The sequence below is a fragment of the Salmo salar genome, chromosome 04 (assembly GCF_965601325.2).
Source record: "Salmo salar chromosome 04, fSalSal1, whole genome shotgun sequence".
Classification (NCBI taxonomy): Eukaryota; Metazoa; Chordata; class Actinopteri; order Salmoniformes; family Salmonidae; genus Salmo; species Salmo salar.
In genome coordinates this window covers 75,170,263-75,197,102 of record NC_138294.1, presented here as the reverse complement: position 1 = coordinate 75,197,102, position 26,840 = coordinate 75,170,263, and the positions used below count along the sequence as shown (strand labels likewise).

At 42.9% G+C, this 26,840-nt stretch overlaps 1 protein-coding gene across 1 annotated transcript in view; it reads left to right on the top strand.

The window, feature by feature from the left end:
• The first annotated feature begins 1,401 nt into the window (after positions 1-1,401).
• The window catches only part of LOC106603746 (double C2-like domain-containing protein beta), a 185,487-nt gene continuing 160,048 nt past the window's right edge, over positions 1,402-26,840 (top strand). Inside the window, exon 1 of the mRNA XM_014197802.3 lies at positions 1,402-2,137. Within this exon, the coding sequence (XP_014053277.1) occupies positions 1,804-2,137 (334 nt within the window). The 5' untranslated portion in view covers positions 1,402-1,803. The remainder of the gene's footprint in view (positions 2,138-26,840) is intronic.

Below are 26,840 nucleotides of genomic sequence, written 5' to 3'. Positions count from 1 at the left end.
AGCAGGCAACAAGAAAAATGTTGCTGTCTTTGACAGCTGCTGTTCACTTTTGTCAGCATTGTCACGCTACCTGTGTCAACAGCCACGATGAACAACCAAGGCTGAGGACAGTCTAGATCTGAAAAACACACAGAATCAATGTTTGTGGGCCATTTACAAACACAGTGCTTTGCAGAAGGCATTTAAAGTTACATTTTCTTTTACATGTAAATGGATATTTCACTACTTTTTAAACTCATACATTATCTCCAGCACCATACCACTATGACAACGACAATTTGTTAATGATATGTAGTCAAAAAAAGTACAAAGAAAATGTCCTTCAAAAATTCAGTGATTTTCAAAAACAGTAATGACGTCCCACACAGGGGGAGGTCGTTTGCCCATTCTACGTAACGGTGAGTTAATTTAGAAAAGTTGAAAAGGACTGATTTTAAATTAAGACCTGATAACATCATAGGTGGTTGTGGGGATTGAACCCACAACAATCTGGGCTCTAAGGCTGCGTTTAGACAGGCAGCCCAATTTGGATCTTTTTTCCATTAATTGGTCTTTTGACCAATCACATCAGATCTTTTCACATCAGAATTTTCTTCAGAGCCGAATTAGTGAAAGAAATATCAGAATTGTTCTGCCTATCTAAACACAGCTAATGTTACCACTCGATAACACAGACATTCCATTTTTCAATTCTTAATTGTTATTATGTTGATCTTTGTTATTCAGCACCTGTTGCTCTAGAGATTCGTTTGATAGAAGGTGACCAATGTTTAATTGTCTCACTGCTCATTCCAAACATGGGCTGGTCAAAGATACCCCAGGGCCCGACTCTCTCCCTGTGTGTTACACACAAAACACTTTGCCTCTTTCTTTTTTCTTCCTTTCTCTTTGTCGCTAGCTCGCTCGCTCTCTCTCACTCACAAACATATATACGCACATGAACGCTTGCACTCCTCATAAGTACACAGACACTCTTCCTTACAGACACACATTATGCCTAAACTCTACAGTCCCCACACTCACACGGAGCTATTTACTTCTCTTTCACACACACACTTACATTTGCGGTAGTGCTCCTATAACAGAGACGCGCTCCCTCAAAGACGCACATTTTATCTTTCACTCCACAGCACACAGGCATGCGCACACACGCACGCATAGGTATTCTCTGCAGTCTCTCTCTTTATGCTCTTTCTCTCACACACACGGCAGAGCCTCCCGCTCTCTGACAGATGGATGGGGACTAATAGCATAATTAAGTACCCACACCGGCGGTCCCTGTTTACCGCTCGGTTGCTAAGAGGTGACATCAGCTGAGCCCACCTCCTTCCTCACTAATCCCCCCCCATCCCCCACACCCCCTCTCGCTCTCTCTCTCTCACTCTCTTGCGCACACACAAACAAACGGTAGCTGTGTGCAGGGTGTGGAGTAGAGGTAGAGAGAGCAGGCAGGCAGCAGTGTGTGAGGCAGACAGACAGCATGGTTAGAGTGTGCAGGGTGGACCAGCCACGGCTCTCCATGTAGCCCAGTGCAGCACAAGCTAGAGGGGGGGAGTCCGAGGAGTCACCAGGACCTACTCATCTCACTCACAGCCAGGAGCTCTCTCTCCACTCATGCTACTGGCTTTCTCTTCAGGGATAGACTTCAGAGGAGCAACTTCAAATTTCAGTTTTTTTTCTCTGGCTGGCTTTGGTGTTTACTTTCGAGGAGCCTTTTTTGTGTATTTGGGGACACCTGGGGAATAGTTATTGTTTTGACTGGGTCTTGACTGGGCTGGGTGGGCGCTCCAAGGGACCGCATGCATGACACAACGCAAAGGCGAGAAGACCACCATCAGCATCCAGGAGCACATGGCCATTGACGTGTGCCCTGGCCCCATCCAGCCCATCAAGCAGATCTCTGACTACTTCCCCCGCTACCCGCGGGGTCTCCCCCCGACAGCACCCCCAGCCCTCAGCCGGGCCGGCTCGCTGCGCTCCTCCTCCGCCAGCCACAACTCTGGGGATGACCCGGCCCGCTCCCACACCGGCGACGACCCGGATCGGGCGTTTGGCGGTGCCGCCGCCCCAACACCCGCGGTGACCGGCAAGAAGGAGGAGGAACCGGACGTGGAGGGCTATGACTCGGACGACTCAAGTGAGTAGAGACATTTTCTCTCTTTTGTCCTCTTTTTCTTCCTTAATTCCTTCCTTCAGTGTCTGGTTGCCGAGTGGCCATCTGGTGTGGCTGTGTCTTTTTTGACCTTCTCTTCTCCACTCTCCTTTTCCTTCCATCTGTGGTTGCCGAGTGCCGGTATGTCTGTGCGTCTCCCTGTCTGTGGCGTAGCTAACTCTGACTGTTGAGAGCCAACTGTTGCTGCCGCAGAGCGGCTGTTGCTTCGTTCCCTGCAAATACTGTACTCCTGCACTCATAAACTATAGACTTCCGTAGGTACCATAAGCACAGATCAACAAAAATAATTATTCTACCAGTGTAAGAAAGGTGATGTGATTACACGTGATGTGAAAAGGCTGGCCTTATGTGCTTGTTGTGCTGAAGCTTCATGCCTTCTTTGAGTAGTTGTAAATTAGCAGGCAGGATATACACTGAGTATACCTAACATTAGGAACACCTTCTTAATATTGAGTTGCACTCAACGCGCGTTTACTGTGAACACTGAGGCTGTACCCAGTTTAAGTTACAGTTTCAGACAGTGGCCAAGTAGGCTACTGTGGCTATTTGATCATAATGTAGGCCTACCAGAGTGGCCTACCATAAAAAACAATGGAGAAAACTGCATCCTATAACATTTTAACATGGCGATAGAACAGCTATCATTCAGTCTACAGTAGCAGCCAATGTCTGGTGTTCAATGTAGGCATACATTCCATGAGACTTTTGAAAAAAAAACATGCAGGGATCGACATTAACCTGTTAATCCACTTGTCCTTCAGACAAAGAGGTGACCAGAAATATTGTTGTGTTGTTTGATGCAAGAAACCACTTTACAAAATAAACTGCATTATTATTCCCATACCATTGTTACAGAGAATCAGACAAATTATGCTACCCTCTGCCTTTTGGCTACTTAGCTTATTCAAGCCTGTCTCAAAATACAACTGGCTCCAGGTCATCTATAAGTCTTTGCTAGGTAAAGCTCCGCCTTATCTCAGCTCACTGGTCACCATAGCAACACACACCCGTAGCACGCGCTCCAGCAAGTATATTTCACTGGTCATCCCCAAAGCCAACACCTACTTTGGTCGCCTTTCCTTCCAGTTCTCTGCTGCCGTTGACTGGAACGAATTGCAAAAATCACTGAAGTTGGAGACTTATATCTCCCTCACTAACTTTAAGCATCAGCTGTCAGAGCAGCTGACCAATCACTGCACCTGTACACAGCCCATCTGTAAATAGCCCATCCAACCAACTACCTACCTCATCCCCATATTTGTTTTTCTGCTCTTTTGCACACCAGTATTTCTACTTGCACATCCTCATCTGCACATCTATCACTCCAGTGTAAATTGCTAAATTGTAATTACTTCGCCATTATGGCCTATTTATTGCCTTACCTCCTTACTTAATTTGCACTGTATACAGATTTTTCTATTGTGTTATTGACTGTATGTTTGTTTGTCCCATGTGTAACTCTGTGTTGTTGTTTTTGTCACACTGCTTTGCTTTATCTTGGCCAGGTCGCAGTTGTAAATGAGAACTTGTTCTCAACTGGCCTACCTGGTTAAATAAAGGTGAAAAAAAACAGCCCCTTTATGACCCAAAAAAGTTCTTTACCTGACTCACTTTTTTATAGATTTTTTTTTTAAATGTACACATTTTGTGCTTCCAACAACAGCAATCACTCCCCTATTGTTGACTACAAATGATCTATACCTGGGCTAATAACTCACTAACTAGCAAAGGATATGAACAGAATGTGCACACGTGGCTACATGCAGCTCTCGCTTTGATCTCAAACAAATGCATCAACGACCGCTCATGCTGTAAACACTCCAGTTCAAAGTAAATGACACAGATCCATATATATTGGATAGGTATATTTGTGTATAGGCCTACTGCAGCTCTGATTGTTTATGTCCAACCGGTCTCTGTAGAGTACGGGATGAGTAGTACGTGTCAATGCAATAGAATCCTACTCCGATGCGTTCTATCTACAACAAATTCTCTTGCATAGTTTTTTGTTTCAGTATGTTGCATTGAAAGTGGCTATTGCGTTGATTCAATCACAATTGCCACAGTAAAGGGAAATGTTGTTTGTGTTAACAGGAGAAACTCTAAAACAATGGTCATCAACCTTTTCTGAATCCATATCTCTTTGAGTCAAAATACAAGCCAAGATCTACCGCTCAGATTTTTTTTTTTACATGACTTAAAGAATGTAAGCCTATGCAACATTAACCAATTAAAAATAGTACTGTAGCAATGAGGTTTGTGCAGTCAGCTATAGGCCCGATACATTATCACCGCATATTGGCTTTGCTTGAATTGCCCTGCCAATGCATTGTTGTTCAGGCCATTTAAAAATATATATTTCTAAATTTGAGGTAGGCTATATGATCACACCGGTAATAAATCCGTTGTTTTATTACTTGTGAGGCACAGCTGAGTGAGCGTACATTTAAATAATTTGCTTTTTATATTTTTATTTTAATGGGCTGATGGTGCCTGCATCTGATGGTCTCAGCGGAGGAGGGAGAGAGGGAGAGCGGAGGAAGAGAGCAGCAGACTGAGGGTCAACCTCTCAACATCCCTCCGCTCTCCCTTTCCTCCACTGACACTGACCAAAAAGGGACACCATCTTCCAGCTGATGGCAAAACTCGAATTGCACTGCATTATTTCTGCCTCATGCACAAATTCATGTTGTTACTCCTATGAATAGAGAAAGTGAAATATTTATTGATATTCAAAAAGACCCAAGCTGCTAATAATAACAACAACTCAAGCCTATATATATATTTACTTTCTTAATCATTCATTACTGCTGCAGTGCTTGTTGTAGCACTGAGTGGAAATAGGAAGAATGCACATTTTATGGCTTATAAAAGGGATGACAGTGCTGAGTAAGAACTTAAACATGAACTCACAGCAGCTATTTGCTGTATTTGTTGACAGCCTCTCTCTAGTCATGGTTTTAAACGCTTTGAAATCTCACAGCATCAACTTTGCTGTAGCTTTCTTTTATGCCTGCTACGTTACTGCAGACACGGTAATCTGAGCCATCCGATTGGCCAGTGGTAGGTCTATAGTGCCGGGCCGTTGGGAAGGCAGAGTTTGTATCTTCAGACACATGAAATGGTTCAAAATGGCAACCGTTCGCCTACCCGGGGCACAAGGCAGCTGAATCAGGTGCACCTACTGCTAACAGCCCGAGACAAATATAATTTAAAAAAAATAGGAACACCAGGCTTTATAGTTGTTTTTTTTACAGAAATGGTTGTCGATCGACGTGCTAGCTGTCCCAGACCTGCTGTTTTCAACTCTCTAGAGACAGCAGGAGCGGTAGAGATACTCTCAATGATCGGCTATGAAAAGCCAACTGACATTTACTCCTGAGGTGCTGACCTGTTGCACCCTCGACAACTACTGTGATTATTATTATTTGACTATGCTGGTCATTTATGAACATTTGAACATCTTGGCCATGTTCTGTAATAACCTCCACCCGGCACAGCCAGAAGAGGACTGGCCACCCCTCATAGCCTGGTTCCTCTCTAGGTTTCTTCCTAGGTTTTGGCCTTTCTAGGGAGTTTTTCCTAGCCACTGTGCTTCTACATCTGCATTGCTTGCTGTTTGGGGTTTTAGGCTGGGTTTCTGTACAGCACTTTGAGATATCAGCTGATGTAAGAAGGGCTATATAAATGAATTTGATTTGATCGACTAGGAATGCCTTGGAGGTCGATTGGGATCGACCGGTTGGTGACCACTGCTCTAGAAAGTTGAGTGAAGTTCAATCTCGTGCTTCTCTCTGTGGGCTACTTCTTCTGCGCCGCAGTCCCGGGAGAGCTTTGCGTCATTCTCGGCAAAACATTGGTTGCACCACCCCCTTTTGCCCTCAGAACAGCCTCAATTTGCCTGGGCATGTACTCTACAAGGTGTCGAAGGAGTTCCACAGGGATGCTGGCCAATGTTGACTTCAATGCATCCCATAGTTGTGTCAAGTTGGCTGAATCTCCTTTGGGTGGTAGACCATTCTTGATACACACGGGAAACTGAGTGTGAAAAATCCAGCAGCGTTGCAGTTCTTGACACAAACCTGGCACCTACTACCATACCCTGTTCAAAGGCACTTAAATGTATTGTCTTGCCCATTCACCCTCACCATGTCTCAATTGTCTCAAGGCTCAAAAATCCTTCTTTAAATCTGTCTCCTCCCCTTCATCTACACTGATTGAAGTGGATTGTGATATCAATAAGGGGTCATAACTTTCACCTGGTCAGTCTATGTCATGGAAAGAGCAGGTATTCTTAGTGTTTTGTATACTCAGTGTGTGTAGTGGGCTCCGGTCGGATTTGTAGGCATGCTGTTGAGTCTCGGCACGAGGGCTGTTTACATCCACACGCAAGCAGCCGGCCAAACAGCGAGGCTGGCAGGCTCCTGTTGTCTGTCTGTGTCTGTGTGTGTGTGTGTGTGCATGCACATACAGTATGAGCTATTAGTATCAAGCTACTGTTGTGTGCGTGTGTGTGGCGTGTGTGTGTGTGCATATGCCCCAGTCTCGCCTGCCCCAGTCTCACCTGCCAAGGGAATGCACCTCCTGTGACAAGCCCGTTTTGAATTTCTTGTCTTACAGTGAGTGGTTTTCATGTCACCCACTGTCTGAATGCTCTAAAAAGCAAATCCCTTATGAGAGCACTAATCACTTTGCCCAGCTACCCAAACACTTCAGCCAAACGTTACACCACGCCTATGGATGTTAGGTTCTTCAAAGCAAATGAGTCTGGATCTGAGTACCTCCCTGAAAATTTCAAGAATGGAGATCCATTCTAGACCAGTACATCACGGTGGCCAAGCTTCCTGCCATCCAGGACCTATATAATAGGCGGTGTCAGAGGAAAGCCCATAAAATTGTCAGAGACTCCAGTCACCCAAGTTATAGACGGTTTTCTTTGCTACCGCACTGCAAGCGGTACCAGAGCACAAAGTCTAGGACCAAAAGGCTCCTTAACAGCTTCTAGCCCCAAGCCATAAGACTGCTAAACAATGAATCAAATGGCCACCGGACTATTTACACTGACCCCCCCACCCGACCCCTCCATTTGTTTTGTACACTGCTGCTACTCGCTGTTTATTATCTATGCATAGTCACATCACCCCTACCTACATGTACAAATTACCTCAACTAACCTGTACCCCCACACACCGACTCGGTACCAGTACCCCCGTATATAGCCTCGTTATTGTTATTTTGTGTTACTTTTTATAATTTTTTACTTTAGTTTATTTGGTAAATATTTTCTTAACTCTTTCTGGAACTTCTTTGTTGGTTAAGGGCTTGTAAGTAAGCATTTCACAGTAAGCTCTACACCTGTTGTATTCGGTGCATGTGACAAATAAAGTTTGATTTTGATTTGTCCCAGAAACCGATAGGTTGGGCCAGAGCCAGAACACACGTGGGTAAAGCGACGTTTTTATAATTTGGTATTGGTTTTGATACTCTAATTGGTTAGAGATTATCCAATCGCTGATGACTTTGTTTTGTGCAACACCCCTCATTTTAAGGTCACCACAATCATCTTCAATAATGGCAGTCTCCGACTGAAATATGTAACTAACGAAGAATTCAGTGTGAATTCATTGTGAGTCATTAGGGATCTAAACAATATTGAGAACGTTAAAAAGAAGCTGACTGTGCAGGCTGTCCATCCACTGACGTTAGTGTCACTCAAGCATGTCAATCTTACAGACCCGTTATCTATTTCCCTCCAATGGGTGCTGTTATGGGTCTTTTTAACACTATAGTGAATAAAGGTTAGTGTGACAGCACAGTAAAGGCTTAATCCATACAGAGTGACATGCAGAGGGTTTAGGGATGCCCTGCCTATCCTATAATCCTGCACCAGATTGGGGGATGGAATGGCAACAGCACGGAGTGGGTGGAATAGGCTGACTTTGACAGATGTTGAGCTATGACCTTGCAGACAGCGCAAAGCTCTCTTATCGAGAGGGGAAAGGAACATGGAGTTGCACTCGGCATTAAAGTAGCCTTGATTTGAAGTGGAATCAAGCCCTTCTTCAACCGTTATATAACGGTTTACATTGTCGAGGACTAAATATTTTGTACAGTTACCAGTGGTGTAAAGTACTTATGTAAAAATACTTTAAAGTACTACTTAAGTAGTTTATGGGGTATCTGTACTTTACTATTTATATTTTTGACAACTGTTACTTTTACGTCACTACATTCCTAAACAAATCATGTAATTTTTACTCCATACATTTTTACTGACATCCAAAAGTACTTACATTTTGAATGCTTAGCAGGAAAGGAAAAATGGTGCAATTTACACACTTATCAGGACATCATCCCTGGTCATCCTTACTGCCTCTGACCTTGAGGACTCACTAAACACATTCTTCGTTTGTAAATTATGTCTGCGTGTTGGAGTGCGCCTCTGGCTATCCGTACATTTAAAAATATATATACACTGCTCAAAAAAATAAAGGGAACACTTAAACAACACAATGTAACTCCAAGTCAATCACACTTCTGTGAAATCAAACTGTCCACTTAGGAAGCAACACTGATTGACAATAAATTTCACATGCTGTTGTGCAAATGGAATAGACAACAGGTGGAAATTATAGGCAATTAGCAAGACACCCCCAATAAAGGAGTGGTTCTGCAGGTGGGGAACACAGACCACTTCTCAGTTCCTATGCTTCCTGGCTGATGTTTTGGTCACTTTTGAATGCTGGCGGTGCTTTCACTCTAGTGGTAGCATGAGACGGAGTCTACAACCCACACAAGTGGCTCAGGTAGTGTAGCTCATCCAGGATGGAACATCAATGCGAGCTGTGAAAAGAAGGTTTGCTGTGTCTGTCAGCGTAGTGTCCAGAGCATGGAGGCGCTACCAGGAGACAGGCCAGTACATCAGGAGACGTGGAAGAGGCCGTAGGAGGGCAACAACCCAGCAGCAGGACTGCTACCTCCGCCTTTGTGCAAGGAGGAGCAGGAGAAGCACTGCCAGAGCCCTGCAAAATGACCTCCAGCAGGCCACAAATGTGCATGTGTCTGCTCAAACGGACAGAAACAGACTCCATGAGGGTGGTATGAGGGCCTGACGTCCACAGGTGGGGGTTGTGCTTACAGCCCAACACCGTGCAGGACGTTTGGCATTTGCCAGAGAACACCAAGATTGGCAAATTTGCCACTGGCGCCCTGTGCTCTTCACAGATGAAAGCAGGTTCACGCTGAGCAAGTGACAGACGTGACAGAGTCTGGAGACGCCGTGGAGAACGTTCTGCTGCCTGCAACATCCTCCAGCATGACCGGTTTGGCGGTGGGTCAGTCATGGTGTGGGGTGGCATTTCTTTGGGGGGCCGCACAGCCCTCCATGTGCTCGCCAGAGGTAGCCTGACTGCCATTAGGTACCGAGATGAGATCCTCAGACCCCTTGTGAGACCATATGCTGGTGCGGTTGGCCCTGGGTTCCTCCTAATGCAAGACAATGCTGGACCTCATGTGGCTGGAGTGTCAGCAGTTCCTGCAAGAGGAAGGCATTGATGCTATGGACTGGCCCGCCCGTTCCCCAGACCTGAATCCAATTGAGCACATCTGGGACATCATGTCTCGCTCCATCCACCAACGCCACGTTACACCACAGACTATCCAGGAGTTGGCGGATGCTTTAGTCCAGGTCTGGGAGGAGATCCCTCAGGAGACCATCCGCCACCTCATCAGGAGCATGCCCAGGCGTTGTGGGGAGGTCATACAGGCACGTGGAGGCCACACACACTACTGAGCCTCATTTTGACTTGTTTTAAGGACATTACATCAAAGTTGGATCAGCCTGTAGTGTGGTTTTCTACTTTAATTTTGAGTGTGACTCGAAATCCAGACCTCCATGGGTTGATAAATTGGATTTCCATTGATTATTTTTGTGTGATTTTGTTGTCAGCACATTCAACTATGTAAAGAATAAAGTATTTAATAAGATTATTTCTTTCATTCAGATCTAGGATGTGTTGTTTAAGTGTTCCCTTAATTTTTTGGAGCAGTATATATTCTGTGTATATTGTGCCATCTGGTTTGCTTAAAACTTCTCTAGGGTAGGGGGCAGTATTTTGACGTCCGGATGAAAGGCATGCCCGTAGTAAACTGCCTGCTACTCAGGATCAGAAGGTAAGATATGCATATTATTAGTAGATTTGGATAGAAAACACTCTGACGTTTCTAAAACTGTTTGAATGATGTCTGTGAGTATAACAGAACTAATATGGCAGGCAAAAACCTGAGAAAAATCCAACCAGGAAGTGTGGAAATCTGAGGTTTGTAGTTTTTCAAGTGATTGCCTATACAGTATAAAGTGACTTAGGGTTCATTTTGCACTTCCTAAGGCTTCCACTAGATGTCAACAGTCTTTAGAACGTTGTTTCATGCTTCTACTGTGACTGGGGAGAGAATAAGAGGTCCTGGAAGTAGACGACTGAGAAAATGACATGAGTTCAGTGGGGCGCGCTCACATGAGAGTTAGCTGTGTTCCTTTTCTTTTTTGAAGACATTGGAATTGTCCGTTTGGAATATTAAAAACATCCTAAAGATTGATGCTGTACATCGTTTGACATGTTTCTATGAACGTCAATATAACTTTTTTTGACTTTTCGTCGTGACATTTTGCGCACGCTTCCTGCATTTGGAGTAGTGGACTAAACGCGCAAACAAGATGGTGGTATTTGGACATAAATGATGGACTTTATTGAACAAAACGAACATTTATTGTGGAACTGGGATTCCTGGGAGTGCATTCTGATGAAGATCAAAGGTAAGTGAATATTTATAATGCTCCTTCTGATTTTAGTTGACTCCAAAATGGCGGGTATCTGTATTGCTTGTTTTGATATCTGAGCGCTGTACTCAGATTTTTGCAAAATTTTCTTTCGCCGTAAAGCTTTTTTGAAATCTGACACAGCAGTTGCATTAAGGAGAAATGTATCTATAAATCTTTGAATAACTGTTGAATATTTTATCAACCTTTATGATGAGTATTTCTGTAAATTGATGTGCTCATTCATTGGATGTTTTGGGAGGCAAAACATTTCTGAACATTACATGCCAATGTAAAATGGGGTTTGTGGATATAAATATGAACTTTATCGAGCAAAACATACATGTATTGTGTAACATGAAGTCCTATGAGTGCCATCTGATGAAGATCATCAAAGGTTAATGATTTATTTTAGCTGTATTTCTGGGTTTTTGTGACGCCTCTCCTTGCTTGGAAAATGGCTGTGTGATTTTTCTTGTCTCGGCGCTGTCCTAACATAATCTAATGCTTTGCTTTCGCAAATAAAGCCTTTTTGAAATCGGACAATGTGGTTGGATTAACGAGAAGTGTATCTTTAAAATGTGATAATAGTTGTATGTTTGAGAAATTTGAATTATGAGATTTTTGTTGTTTTGAATTTGCCGCCCTGCTATTTCACTGGCTGTTGAATAGTGTGTCCCGCAGGTGGGACGTTAGCGTCTCACATACCCCAGAGAGGTTAATATAAGGAATTTGAAATTATGTATACTTTTGATACTTAAGTATGTTTTTGCAATTACATTTATGTTTGATACTTAAGTATATCTAAAACCAAAAACTTTTAGACTTTTACTCAAGTAATATTTTACTGGGTGACTCACTTTTTTACTCAAGTATGACAATTGGGTACTTTTTCCAACACTGACATTTACTTACGGTATGGCCAAAACAACTAGACCTAGTTGTGACATAATTGTTTCAAAGTGCATTAGTGAGTGTAGGTTGGATACAGACTGTACCTTCAACAATAGACTAGAGAGGCAATAGGACAGGTGGTATTAGTATGGTATTGGTATGGCTGCTGAGAGCATATGCTTTAGTCTGTTGTTGAATGGATTTTGAGCCATTAGATCTGATTGTCTTGGGCAGAATGTTAGAAACATATCAGTGCTTCATGGCCAACAGGTGGATAGTGGTTATACACTATTGCTAAAATCATATGCCTCATCTGCTGCTGTACAAACTTGGAACAATTAGATCTGATTGTCTTGGACAGAATGAGGGAAACGCATTAGCACGTAGAGTGCTTCTGCTTCGCCCCAAGGGCACTGGACCAGAACACAGTGTGGTGAACAGAGTGTTTTCTAACCACAATCCTCCTGGCTGCTCCTTCTTCGGCATAACGGTAACTGTTGCAATGAGCACGAGGATGCACAAATTGGCAACATGGAGGAGCAAATTAATTGTAATGAAGCCGTGTGTTGTGTGAGATGTGCAATACAAATAGGGCAATTAGAAAGACACACTTGAAGCAACATATAATGGGCGCAGAAACACACAAGGAAGGAGTCATCGGAGATGCCTTAGAACAGTGGTTCCCAAACTTTTTATAGTCCCATACCCCTTGAAACATTCAACCTCCAGCTGCGTACCCCCTCTAGCACCAGGGTCAGCACACTCTCAAATGTTGTTTATTGCCATCATTGTAAGCCTGCCACACACTATACAATACAATTATTAAACATAAGAATGAGCGTGAGTTGTCGTCATAACCGGGCTCGTGGGAAGTGACAAAGAGCTCTTATAGGACCAGGGCACAAATAACAATATAATAATAATCAATAATTTTGCTCTTTATTTAACCATCTTACATATAAAACCTTATTTGTTCATTGAAAATTGTGAATAACTCACCACAGGTTAATTGAGAAGGTTCTGCTTGAAAGGATGCACATAACTCTGCAATGTTGGGTTGTACTGGAGAGAGTCTAAGTCTCCAGGATGCTGGCCTTCTAGGCAGTGTTCCTCTGTCCAGTGCCTGTGTTCTTTTGCCCATCTTTATCTTTATTGGCCAGTCTGAGATATGTATTTTTCTTTGCAACTCTGCCTAGATGGCCAGAATCCCGGAGTCGCCTCTTCACTGTTGACGTTGAGACTGGTGTTTTGCCGGTACTATTTAATGAAGCTGCCAGTTGAGGACTTGTGAGGCGTCTGTTTCTCAAACTAGACACTGTAATGTACTTGTCCTCTTGCTCAGTTGTGCACCGGGGCCTCCCACTCCTCTTTCTATTCTGGTTTAAGCCAGTTTGCGCTGTTCTGTGAAGGGAGTAGTACACAGCGTTGTACGAGATCTTCAGTTTCTTGGCAATTTCTCGCATGGAATAGCCTTCATTTCTCAGAACAAGAATAGACTGCGACTCAGAAGAAAGTTTTTTGTTTCTGGCCATTTTGAGCCTGTAATTAAACCCAAAAAGGCTGATGCTCCAGATACTCAACTAGTCTAAAGAAGGTCAGTTTTATTGCTTCTTTAATCAGAACAACAGTTTTCAGCTGTGCTAACATAATTGCAAAAGGGTTTTCTAATGATCAATTAGCCTTTTAAAATGATAAACTTGGATTAGCTAACACAACGTGCCAATGGAACACAGGAGTGATGGTTGCTGATAATGGGCCTTTGTACGCCTATGTAGATATTCTGTCAAAAATCTGCCGTTTCCCGCTACAATAGTCATTTACAACATTAACAATGTCTACACTGTATTTCTGATCAATTTGATGTTATTTTAATGGACCAAAAAAATGTGGTTTTCTTTCAAAAACAAGGACATTTCTAAGTGACCCCAAACTTTTGAATGGTAGTGTATAACACACTTTGGCTGAGGAAAGGCACTTCTCCCAATATAAGTGAACCCCAAATCAATGTAGTTCTCATCCTATTTGCGCCTCTTCGATGGTCCAACGTCCCTGGCTGTTGTTTGGTGCTTTCCCGGGTAAGAGGGCAGTAGCTCTTCGGCTGTATCAGATACACAACTGTCAGTGTCTTTGCTAGCTGGGCTAAAAACAAATGTAGAATTACTTATTCTAGCATTGGATGTGCTCGTGGAAGCAAAACAACTTGTGTTGTCAACAGGTGCAGGTGTAGTACTGCTGGTAGTAGCAGTACTACTAGTAGAGCTGGTATGTGTCTTTATGGACGCGGGCCTTACTTTTTTAACCATTTATTCATTTTCGAGCAAACGGAATGAGCAGCAGCTGTTTGGCTACATACGGACCTTTCGTGGAATTCCCGCGAGAGAGTAAGGGTTAATGTGATTGGATGTTAATTATTTGACTAGGCTACCTGTATTTGACATTGTGTTGTTATTTCGCTGAACACTAGATGGTTTAATTGTATTTTTAGCAGTGAAACGAGGCTACTCAGGCGAGAAAAAAAAACTCACCCAAATGTATAGCCCGTTGGAAAATATAAATGGACTGTTTGAAAATGTGAATAATGTTTTACATTATATATCTTTTTAATGTGATTCACACTTTTATTTTGCATACCCCCAACGGAATTTGGCCAGTTTGGGAATACCTGCCTTAGAAGAAACTAGATTCCCTAATTTGAGCCAGTTTGCTACAGCACGAAAATAATACTGCAGCAGCAGGGAATGTGAATTTTTAAGTGGAAATTACAAACTTCAGAAGCCTTTTTAAACCTCAAATATACTACAAGTGTTACATTTCCTGTATGGTAGGGAAGTTATCCTGCAAAAGGGTGGTCAAATTAAAATCCAACATCTATAGGAGGTAGTTGAAATGCAGCAGGTGCGTTTCTTTTGGAAAGTTGTATCTGATGCTTTCTCACTTCAACATTTAACTACTGTCTCGCTGTCTCCACCTTGACAGAGTGTTTATATTATAGGACAAATTCGATTAGACCGACATCAAATTGGGAAGCCAAGGTAACGAACAGGGAACCACAATCATGCACTGACTATTGTAGCAATAAATAGTAAATTAAAGTTCTCAACAATGCTGTCAATCTTGAGTCATCATCTGGCGTATGTGCATGTCACCAGCCTATTCGGGAGCAACTAGCTTCCAGTGTTGTGTCTAAGGAAAAGAGAGACACTGAAATAAAAGTCTGATGCATCACAGAAAATAAGCCCTGGTTATTGCACATCCCACGTCAAGGGATGTTGTCCCAGCTAGTATTACAACACATCAGGCTGCTGGAGTTAGTTGTCTAAAGCCTTGTTCACACTGCAGCCCTTAATGCTCAAATCAGTTTTGTTTTTCAAATCCGTTTTGGAATACTGACTGTCCAAAGAGCAAGTTATAAGTGACCAAATCGGATTTGTGTGTGTTCAGACAGCAGTCATTTGCTGGCATGGCTACGCTAGTTGTTATAGTAGCAACGTGTGTGTGTGCGCAGTGGCGTAGTTTGATTGGTGGTGGTGCTTGTACTTCATATCACTCAGAAGTTAAGTAGCAAACTAAGGTGACAACAATGCCTGCCATGAATGTTTCCCAGTTGCTGTGAATGTTCAAAATCATAGTGTAAGAACACATGTAAAGCCTCAAGGATAAGATGATCCAACTTTCAAAACGAGTCCTTTTTGGCTAGCCACAGCAGTCAACTAGCTATCTAGGTAGCTGTTTAGCTTTCTAGCACATTCACTAATTAGTTTGTAAACATTTAATACGCTATTGTAACTACCACATTATGTTCTTGTCAAACTGTCTACAGAGTAGCTAGCAAGCAACAAGATATGCCAATTAACAGTCTAGAAACCACTTGATGGCAAATAAATAAGATTTGACTGTTCAGACACAAGTCGCATGCCCAGAAATCAGATTTGTATCGGACTTCAAACCACCTACGAACGATGGTTTGAAATGTGGCTTGAATTATCCAATTCCATGTGGCTTTTGGCTGTTCAGACTGCAGGAAAAATAGAATTTAATCGGATATGTAAAGAAAATATATATTTGCTTCACTTCAAGCTGCCAATGTGAACAAGGCTTAAGAGACCACATTGTAGATTAGTCTGACACAGTAGAACAGCATCTGCCCTATTTAGCTAGTGTTTGTAGCTGTAGTGTCTGTTCAGGTGGATGGTAGTCAGTGAGAAGCCAAAGGATAGCGGGCAGTATACCCCTATAGGGTTGAGGCCAGGAATGGAACTGTTCACTGAAGAAGCTGAAGTGAATGGTTTACTATGGGAGGATAGGGCCATGTATTTGTTTTCTAGTTTGACATACTTAGCCCTTTCCCATTCCATTGTGTAATTTTAAATAAGAGGTTTTTTTTGTGTATATTTTCTGGAAACACGGATCTTTTAATAGGACAGTATTTACGCACATGGTTGATTAGTCATGCTGTACAATAAAGCAATTTCCTCCTCAAGGCTGAGCTGGGAAGTAATGGGGAGGAGAGGGGGTAAATTAAGAGCATCAAGACTTGCTTATCATTATAGCCAGATAAGAAGTAGATGAACTCAACATTTACAGATATAGTCTGAACTGTCCAAGCACCCAGTCTAAGAATAGGTGTAAAAAAACTAATAAAGAAAAAACCTTAAAGAGAAATTACACCGCTGCTCTATTTCACCATATATGCCCTTTTAATATGTTATGTCATAAAAATCCTCACTACACGCAAATACAAGTGTTTCTGCATCTCACCGGTAGAAACGAGCCATCTGCATTTCCTGGAAACATCCATTATTTGGGAGGAGACATGAGCATCTCGTCATTTTAGAAAGATCTCTGATCCAAGAAATATCAAAATGTCTGTAGCCAGATTTCGAAACGGAACTGAAGTCTCAACTGATGGGGTTGCCGGGTCGTCGAACGTTGAAAAGTGATGCTATTTGTAACAGTTGTCGTTGGGAATGGATGACCAAAACACAGCCGGGATATGAATGCTCATCTTATTATTTATTTGAATAAAGAGAACACTGAAAACAAGAAAACGAATAAAGACAAGGTGACCGTTTCACAGGCTATACGGATACTAGCAGTGCGAAATACAACAACCCACAAACCCCAGGTGAAAAACACACTCCTAATATATGACTCCCAATCAGGAACAACGAAATACAGCTGTTCCTGATCGGGAGCCACACAGACTAACAAAGAAATAGAATACCTAGAAAACACATACAACACAAACCTTCTGCCACGTCCAGACCAAAACTAATACAATACTCCCTCTGCTGGTCAGGACGTGACACTATTCCATCGAATTTCCCCTTCACTTCAAAGGAGGAAGGCATCCGATTAGCCAACATCAACGCAGCAGAAAATAAGACGAGCTGAGCAAACTGAGCTAACTAACATTACCTAGCTAAACCAAAATCTTAACTAGCTAGGTAGCTTTCATAAATACGCTGGCTAGACATTTCAAAGCAAATCAATGTATTTGGCCAGCTGCTTTCTACTGATATGATTTGTAACTTTGCAAGCTAACGTTAGCTTCGTTAGGTTATATTAGCTACAGCCTACCGAACCGTATCTAACTACCACAGAGAATAACATGACTATTTAGAGTCCGATCCCCTCAACATCTGCAGCGGCATCAACATCAAGCTCAGCACATGTCACCTTTGCTAAATCTTTCCATGACTCCATGATAAGCAAATAAATATACTGGAGCTAGGCATAAACATGGTCTGTGTCTTGATGTCATAATTGGTGTGTTTAGAAGTAGGGTACAACTTCTACTGTAGTCACTGGGAGGGTAAAGTTGATTGTTCATGCAAGGCTTGAAGTCTAGATTGGAGAATAGGAGGTATTGGGTGTGGGTAACCGACTGGTGTCTGTTGGGGGTGGGTATTGTGTGTGACGGTTAGCATGCATGATATATTGACATGAGGGTGGTGGGTGGATATAGTACCTTGTTTGAGTGTGTATTGATGTGGACAAAATAGTAAAATGTTGGCTAATCACTGACTACTGTGTGTCCTACAGACTAATCACTGACTACTGTGTGTCCTACAGACTAATCACTGACTACTGTGTGTCCTACAGACTAACCCTGCTGCTGATGACAATGACCTTGACACCAGCTTTAGTAGTACAGAGCCTGTAGACCCATTGGGGCCAGTCAGTAACCAAAAGGTCACTAGTTCAAATTCCTGAGCTGACTAGGTGAAAAATATGCTGATGTGCTCTTGAGCAAGGCACTTAACCCTAATTGCTCCTACAAGTTTCTCTGGAAAAGTGTCTGCTAAATGACTAAAATGTACATTGAAGCTTTCAGGTCGGAACAAGCTCAACATCTGACTCTGAAACAACCCAGGACAGCCAAAAGTATTTATGAAAGCACAATACCCTCTAGAGAAAACAAAATCACCAATACATTAAACTGTCTAGAAGCCAAGTGCTCCTCAATCTTTTCACACCCTTGCAGTCAGCTCTTTGGCATGGGGGAGAGTTGCTGTTAGTATACTCTTCTAGCCTATTCACTATATTGTTGGCAGTGCTTGTCTACTCAACAGCACAACTGTAGGTGTTCATACACAACAATACACAACTTTCTTCAAGTCAAGCCCCCCTCAAACGTTGCACATCTTTGCCAACAGCCCAACAACATCTCAATGCCCCATTATTGACACATACAGTACCAGTCTCTTTTTTTCTTTTACTTTTTTTTACAGATTTGTTTGCAAATAAACATGTTTCAATAAAACAGTAGATTAGTATGTCAATATAGCAAATAAGTAGACATGGCTTATATTCAGGTTTATTTGCTCTGGAGACCAAGGTTAATTTGCACAGCGGTATGCAGAAACAGTTATGGCAATGTATGACATAAAGGGAATACTTGCATATGGTGTGTTTGGGTGGTGCAGTGAGGTGTTTGGAGTAATTTTAATACAAGGGGAGATTGTTGTTAAGGGACCTTTCACATCTCTTGAGTCATCAACTTCTCTGTATTGAAGCGGTATTGTCTGAGAGAAAGACAAAAACGCTATTAGACATTCATGGGCAATTGTTGTGTACAGTCGTGGCCAAAAGTTTTGAGAATGACACAAATATTAATTTTCACAAAGTCTGCTGCCTCAGTGTATTTTGATATTTTTGTCAGATGTTACTATGGAATACTGAAGTATATTTACAAGCATTTCATAAGTGTCAAAGGATTTTATTCACAATTACATGAAGTTGATGCAAAGAGTCAGTATTTGCAGTGTTGACCCATCTTTTTCAAGACCTCTGCAATCCGCCCTCACATGCTGTCAATTAACTTCTGGGCCACACTGATGGCAGCCCATTCTTGCATAATCAATGCTTGGAGTTTGTCAACCCGCCTCTTGAGGGTTGACCACAAGTTTTCAATGGGATTAAGGTCTGGGGAGTTTCCTGGCCATGGACCCAAAATATCGATGTTTTGTTCCTCGAGCCACTTAGTTATCACTTTTGCCTTATGGCAAGGTGCTCCATCATGCCGGAAAAGGCATTGTTCATCACCAAACTGTTCCTGGATGGTTGGGAGAAGTTGCTCTCGGAGGATGTGTTGGTACCATTCTTTATTCATGGCTGTGTTCTTGGGCAAAATTGTGAGTGAGCCCACTCCCTTGGCTGAGAAGCAACTCCACACATGAATGGGCTCAGGATGGTTTACTGTTGGCATGACACAGGACTGATGGTAGCACTCACCTTGTCTTCTCCGGACAAGCCTTTTTTCGGATGCCCCAAACAATCGGAAAGGGGATTCATCAGAGAAAATGACTTTACCCCAGTCCTTAGCAGTCCAATCCCTGTACCTTTTGCAGAATATCAGTCTGTCCCTGATGTTTTTCCTGGAGAGAGGTGGCTTCTTTGCTGCCCTTCTTGACACCAGGCCATCCTCAAAAAGGCTTTGCCTCACTGTGCGTGCAGATGCACTCACACCTGCCTGCTGCCGTTCCTGAGCAAGCTCTGGACTGGTGGTGCCCCGATCCCACAGCTGAATCAACTTTAGGAGACGGTCCTGGCGCTTGCTGGACTTTCTTGGGCGCCCTGAAGCCTTCTTCACAACAATTGAACCGCTCTCCTTGAAGTTCTTGATGATCCGATAAATGGTTGATTTAGGTGCAATCTTACTGGCAGCAATATCCTTGCCTGTGAAGCCCTTTTTGTGCAAAGCAATGATGACGGCACGTGTTTCCTTGCAGGTAACCATGGTTGACAGAGGAAGAACAATGATTCCAAGCACCACCCTCCTTTTGAAGCTTCCAGTCTGTTATTCGAACTCAATCAGCATGACACAGCCTTGTCCTCGTCAACACTCACACCTGTGTTAACGAGAGAATCACTGACATGTCAGCTGGTCCTTTTGTGGCATGGCTGAAATACAGTGGAAATGTTTTTGGGGATTCAGTTCATTTGCATGGCAAAGAGGGACTTTGCAATTAATTGCAATTACATCTGATCACTATTCATAACATTCTGGAGTATATGCAAATTGCCATCATACAAACTGAGGCAGCAGACTTTGTGAAAATTAATATTTGTGTCATTCTCAAAACTTTTTGCCACGACTGTACTGTCTGTATTCTAACTGTAGCAGCAGTATGTATAATATGAAACATCTCACAGACACACGTTAGCTAGGTGAGAAAGCATGTGTTTTGCATGCTTGTGTGTGTGTGTGTGTGTGTGTGAGAGTGACAGAGAGAGTGTTCTGGTCACTGCCAGCCCAGCTGGGACGGGTGTAGGCCAGGTTGGAAGGTTATGTCGATATAGGACTTGTTTTACTGTGGATATAGATCGTTTTGTACCTCGTTTCCTCCAGCATCTTCATAAGGTTCTTTGCTGTTGTTCTGGGATTGATTTGCACTTTTCGCACCAAAGTACATTCATCTCTACGAGACGTGTCTCCTTCCTCAGCGGTATGGCGGCTGCGTGGTCCCATGGTGTTTATACTTGTGTACTATTGTTTGTACAGATGAACGTGGTACCTTCAGGCATTTTGAAATTGCTCCCTAGGATGAACCAGACTTGTGGAGGTCCACAATTTTTATCCTGAGGTCTTGGCTGAATTCTTTTGATTTTTTCCCATGATGTCAAGCAAAGAGGCACTGAGTTGGAAGGTAGGCCTTGAAATACATCCACAGGTACACCTCCAATTGACTCAAATTATGTCAATTAGCCTATCAGAAGCTTCTAAAGCCATGACATCATTTTCTGGAATTTTCCAAGCTGTTTAAAGGCACAGTAAACTTAGTGATTGTAAACTTCTGACCCACTGGAATTGTGATATAGTGAATTATAAGTGAAATAATCTGTCAGTAAACAATTGTTGGAAAAATTACTTGTGTCATCCACAAGTAACCGACTTGCCAAAACTATAGTTGTTAACAAGAAATTTGTGGAGTGGTTGAAAAACAAGTTTTAATGACTCCAACCTAAGTGTATGTAAACTTCCGACTTCAACTGTGTATATATAGACACACAAAGTTTACATTTTTGACTGCACTGGACCTTTAAGACTTTAATGGAGTAGACTAGGATTTGGTTAGACCAGTGTCATGGGAGGAGGGGATTAAGCGTCTTCCACTTGTTTGCGTCTTCAAGACTGCAGTCCAGCCGAATATCTGTGTTGCAGTCCAGCCAAAATATCTTCTCCCCATGCACCCAATCACTCTCTCTTTTTCTCATTCCCTCTCTCTCTCCACTATTTACCTTCTGGCTAGGTAAATAGGGGGGACAAAACATGGTTTACATTTTCTGATTGCCCACAGAGCCACCACCACCCCTTTCCTTCTCCCCCCTCACCACCCACGAACGGTAATCAGAACCGATTGGATCTCCCACCCTTTCCACAACGTTATTAATTAAACGCCTCCGTCCGATGATTAGACGCAGAGCCCGAGAGAGGGAGCCTTTTCATCACGACTGTGTGGCGCCATTTTAAACGGTGTTACTTACATCTTCTTTCCTCCCTCTCTCCCCTGTATGGTGCATCGAGCTCATGTGTTGACAGGGGTAGAAGTGAGGATGTGCTCACGGGAGGCGAATTGCATGGCTCGTCGGAGATGTCGTGCCTGGGCAGCCTCAGTGTCTCTCTGGGTAGAAGTGCAGGCCAAAGGGATTTGTTTGCCTCTGAACTGCTAAGTGAGAGAGAGATTAGGGAGGGGGTGTTATGATGCACAGGAAGGGAGAATGTGATGGAGGATGTGTCAAGTGCCATGTTGTTTCCTGGGCGCAATCCCATTGGGAACACTATCAGGTGAGAGAGGGATTTGAGCAGCCAGGGTCGCACAGTAGAATCTAGGGCTGGGTTGATACCAGCAATGTTCCCTCTAAACTGCGTGAGAGCAGCTCCCCCGGGACAGCCGCTCCAAGAAATATTAGCCCACAGAGAGAAGCATGAGCTTAAACTTCACTCAACTTTCTAGAGTAGTGGTCACCAACCGGTCAACGGGATTGAACTTCACGCAACTTTCTAGAGCAGTGGTCACTAACCGGTCAATCTCCAAGGCATTCCTGGTCGATCGTCAAACATTTCTGTAAAAAAAACTACGATAAAGCCTTGTGTTCCTATTTTTTTTATTGGTCTCAGGCTGTTGGCGTAGGTGCACCCGATTCAGCTGCCTTGCGTGCCAGGTAGGGGAAGTGTTGCTTTTTTTAAAACATTTCATGTGTCTGAAGGTACAAATTCTGCCTTCCGGGCCCGGAGAGCAAATCCAGTGCACTATAGGCCTACTGCTGGTCAATCGGATGGCTTAGATTACCGTGTCTGCAGTAACATAGCAGGCATAAAAGAAAGCTACAGCAAAGATGATACTGAAAGATTTCAAAACATTTAAAACCTTGAATAGAGAGAGGCTTTCAACACATACAGCAAATAGCTGGTGTTTTTATGAGTGAGTTCATGTTTAAGTTCTCACTCAGCACTGTCAACAGCACTCAGCACTTTCTGTGAGCGCCTTCTTCCTATTTCCACACAGCGCTACAACAAGCACTGCAGCAGTAATAAATGAGTAGGAAAGTTTATCTATTGGCTTGCATTGTTGTTACCATAAGCGGGTTGGGTCTTTTTTAATATGGAGGGATATTTCACTTTCTCTGTTCATAGATACAGTGAGGGAAAAAAGTATTTGAACCCCTGCTGACTTTGTACAAATGATCAGTCTATAATTTTAATGGTAGGTTTATTTGAACAGTGAGAGACAGAATAACAACAAAAAAATCCAGAAAAACGCATGTCAAAAAGTATTTGACCCCCTCTCAATCAGAAAGATTTCTGGCTCCCAGGTGTCTTTTATACAGGTAACGAGCTGAGATTATGAGCACACTCTTAAAGGGAGTGCTCCTAATCTCAGTTTGTTACTTGTATAAAAGACATCTGTCCACAGAAGTAATCAATCACTCAGATTACAAACTCTCCACCATGGCCAAGACCAAAGAGCTCTCCAAGGATGTCAGGGACAAGATTGTAGACCTACACAAGGCTGGAATGGGCTACAAGACCATCAGCTTGGTGAGAAGGTGACAACAGTTGGTGTGATTATTCGCAAATGGAAGAAACACAAAAGAACTGTCAATCTCCCTCAGCCTGGGGCTCCATGCAAGATCTCACCTCGTGGAGTTGCAATGATCATGAGAACGGTGAGGAATCAGCCCAGAACTACACGGGAGGATCTTGTCAATGATCTCAATGCAGCTGGGACTATAGTCACCAAGAAAACAATTGGTAACACACTACGCCGTGAAGGACTGAAATCCTGCAGCGCCCGCAAGGTCCCCCTGCTCAAGAAAGCACATATACATGCCCGTCTGAAGTTTGCCAATGAACATCTGAATGATTCAGAGGACAACTGGGTAAAAGTGTTGTGGTCAGATGAGACCAAAATGTAGCTTTTTGGCATCAACTCAACTTGCCGTGTTTGGAGGAGGAGGAATGCTGCCTATGACCCCAAGAACACCATCCCCACCGTCAAACATGGAGGTGGAAACATTATGCTTTGGGGCTGTTTTTCTGCTAAGTGGACAGGACAACTTCACCGCATCAAAGGGACGATGGATGGGGCCATGTACCATCAAATCTTGGGTGAGAACCTCCTTCCCTCAGCCAGGGCATTGAAAGGGGGTCATGGATGGGTATTCCAGCATGACAATGACCCAAAACACACGGCCAAGGCAACAAAGGAGTGGCTCAAGAAGAAGCACATTAAGGTCCTGGAGTGGCTTAGCCAGTCTCCAGATTAATCCCATAGAAAATCTGTGGAGGGAGCTGAAGGTTCGAGTTGCCAAACGTCAGCCTCGAAACATTAATGACTTGGAGAAGATCTGCAAAGAGGAGTGGGACAAAATCCCTCCTGAGATGTGTGCAAACCTGGTGGCCAACTACAAGAAACATCTGACCTCTGATTGCCAACAAGTACTAAGTCATGTTTTGCAGAGGGGTCAAATACTTATTTCCCTCATTAAAATGCAAATCAATTTATAACATTTTTGACATGTGTTTTTCCGTTTTTTTTGTTGTTATTCTGTCTCTCACTGTTCAAATAAACCAACCATTAAAATGATAGACTGATCATTTCTTTGTCAGTGGGCAAACGTACAAAATCGGCAGGGGATCAAATACTTTTTTCCCTCACTGTAGGAGTAACAACATGAATTTGTGCATGAGGCAGAAATAATGCTGTGCGACTCTTGTTTCGCCATCAGCTGGAAGGTAAAATAAGCGTGCACACAATAAATGTGCACTGGAAGTTGCACAGAGTTTTGCGCTCAGCAGATCTGAAATTTGCTTAGTGGGGGGAAACAAACATCCTTATGTTGTCATCCAGTCACATGTATTTATTTTCCAAGCTATATCACACAATATTTTACATACAGCAGGTTTTTAAAGGACCAAAGAGTTTGGTCTGCTTTCTGTGAATAAAATATTGCGATACTGGTTTCTTCTCGACCCTAGTAGAATCCTATTATGACTCTATCTGCCAGCTGTCATCTGATAATGGCTGACTGTGGAGTCCAGTGTTCTCCTACTGTGGCCACCCTCAGGCTAACAGAAATAGCCCAAGTCCAGACTAACTTCATTACGGGGCTGTTATTTGTATACTCGGTCCATGGGGTCCACGTAATGTCTTTGTTTATGAGCACTTTCTGGGCAACAGTTTACTGGCAATGGATAAAATCTCTTCCCTCCCTCTTCCGCTACAAAATGGACCCATTTGCCATCTGGTGGTGTTGTCAGTGGGGCCCGGTTATGTTTGTTTTTGCGCCACTGTGTTTACTTGGATATGTTGGCTGGCATGCGTTTCGAGTACTTTGTTTGTTGTCGGTGTGCGAGTTTGTCACGGCTTTATCGGTCCAGTTTGTAAAATGCTAATGTCCACATTCACGCGCCACAAGGGGATTGAGTGCTTATGTGACACCAGCTGAAGAGCAGATGATGGGAAGATCTCAATTGCATACTCCTCATGTCCTCTCTCATCATCTCCTCTCAAAGCCAATTGGATGAGAAAGCCAGAGGTCCATGTCCTCTGACCTTCTCATCCAATGGGTTTTGAGGAGGAGATGAAGAGAGAGGAGTGAGGATGACGCGAGAAGTATGCAATTGAGATCTTTCCGATGATGCGGTTTACTGCACACTAAGCATTTATGTCATGGATATTATGAGTTTTAGCCATGGCAGGACTATGGGACAATGTCTGTGTGTTGCAATTAGATTTGTTTGTATCCATGGTAGCTGAGAAAATGCCCTTTATGGATGACTAATATTTCTAGTCTCTTGCTAGCTGACATAATATTTTGTTGTGTGTTTTTATTGTTTATATCCAAGATTAACGTGTCCGAGAGGGCAGCTCCGACCTGTATAAAACAGATGAAGCTCATAGTGATACATGAATTATGTTATATTTTCTAACTAGTTAGCTACTATTTGCTATTGTTAAAACTTTTTAAAATCAATTGCAATACATTTTGACTTCCACAAACTTTAGTCCATCTTGGAGCAATCATCATACATCTGCCCACTCACTGACAGCATTCAAATCCCTTTCTTGTACTCTTTCTTGCACAAAATCCCTTTCATCCGGCCTTTAATAAAATACTAAGCAGCCTTACCAGCTGCCATTCTTACATGGCTCCTTCAGTATACCGGGGGGCAAGATGAAAGATAGGGTTCAGAACTACAAGTAAAGTACTGCTGACATTACCCAATGACATTCTGCTGCCGTGTTCCACATTAAAACATGGTTAGTACACTACGCACATCCTGTCCCTTTTCAAGGATACGTTTGATACCTAAAAGGGAGGTTACATAAATAACCGTGGCTGTACCGCTTTGTCCTTTAAAAGTACCGGTACTTGAGTCATCCTTTAAAAGACATGAGGAGAACAGAGAAGAGGGCTGGAAGCAGAGGGTCTCACAACAGAAATCAATTTTCATCGATATATGTATGGTCTATCTCCGCACTGCTATTTCAGAGCCCCAAACCTAAAGCACTTCATTCTTTGAGAGTTAGGGAGAAAGTGGTGCTTTTTAAGAACACTGCCCGTGCTTCGCTAGAAAAGGGATGGTGGAGGCAACCAGGCTCTCTGCCATTAGCCATATATAGACAATCTCTCAGGAAGTTTCGCACAATTATCCCTACTTTTCTAGCTCTTCAGAAAGTGTTAAAATGGTTGTTTACAGTGTTAGAATACATCACTAAACATATTTTGACTGCAAATAGGCCACTTTAAGTAGCTCAGGCCCATAAATGGTGCTCATAATCACATAATCACATCTCTGGGCCCATAGAGACCAGTGAAGTGCTGACTGTGAACCAGTATATACAACTGGTAGCCTATAGTAGCAAGGCCTACTGAGCCACTAGCAACTCAAGAGGCTATCTAAGCCTTTCTACTACTTCTACATTCCTCTAGCATGGACTCTGTGAC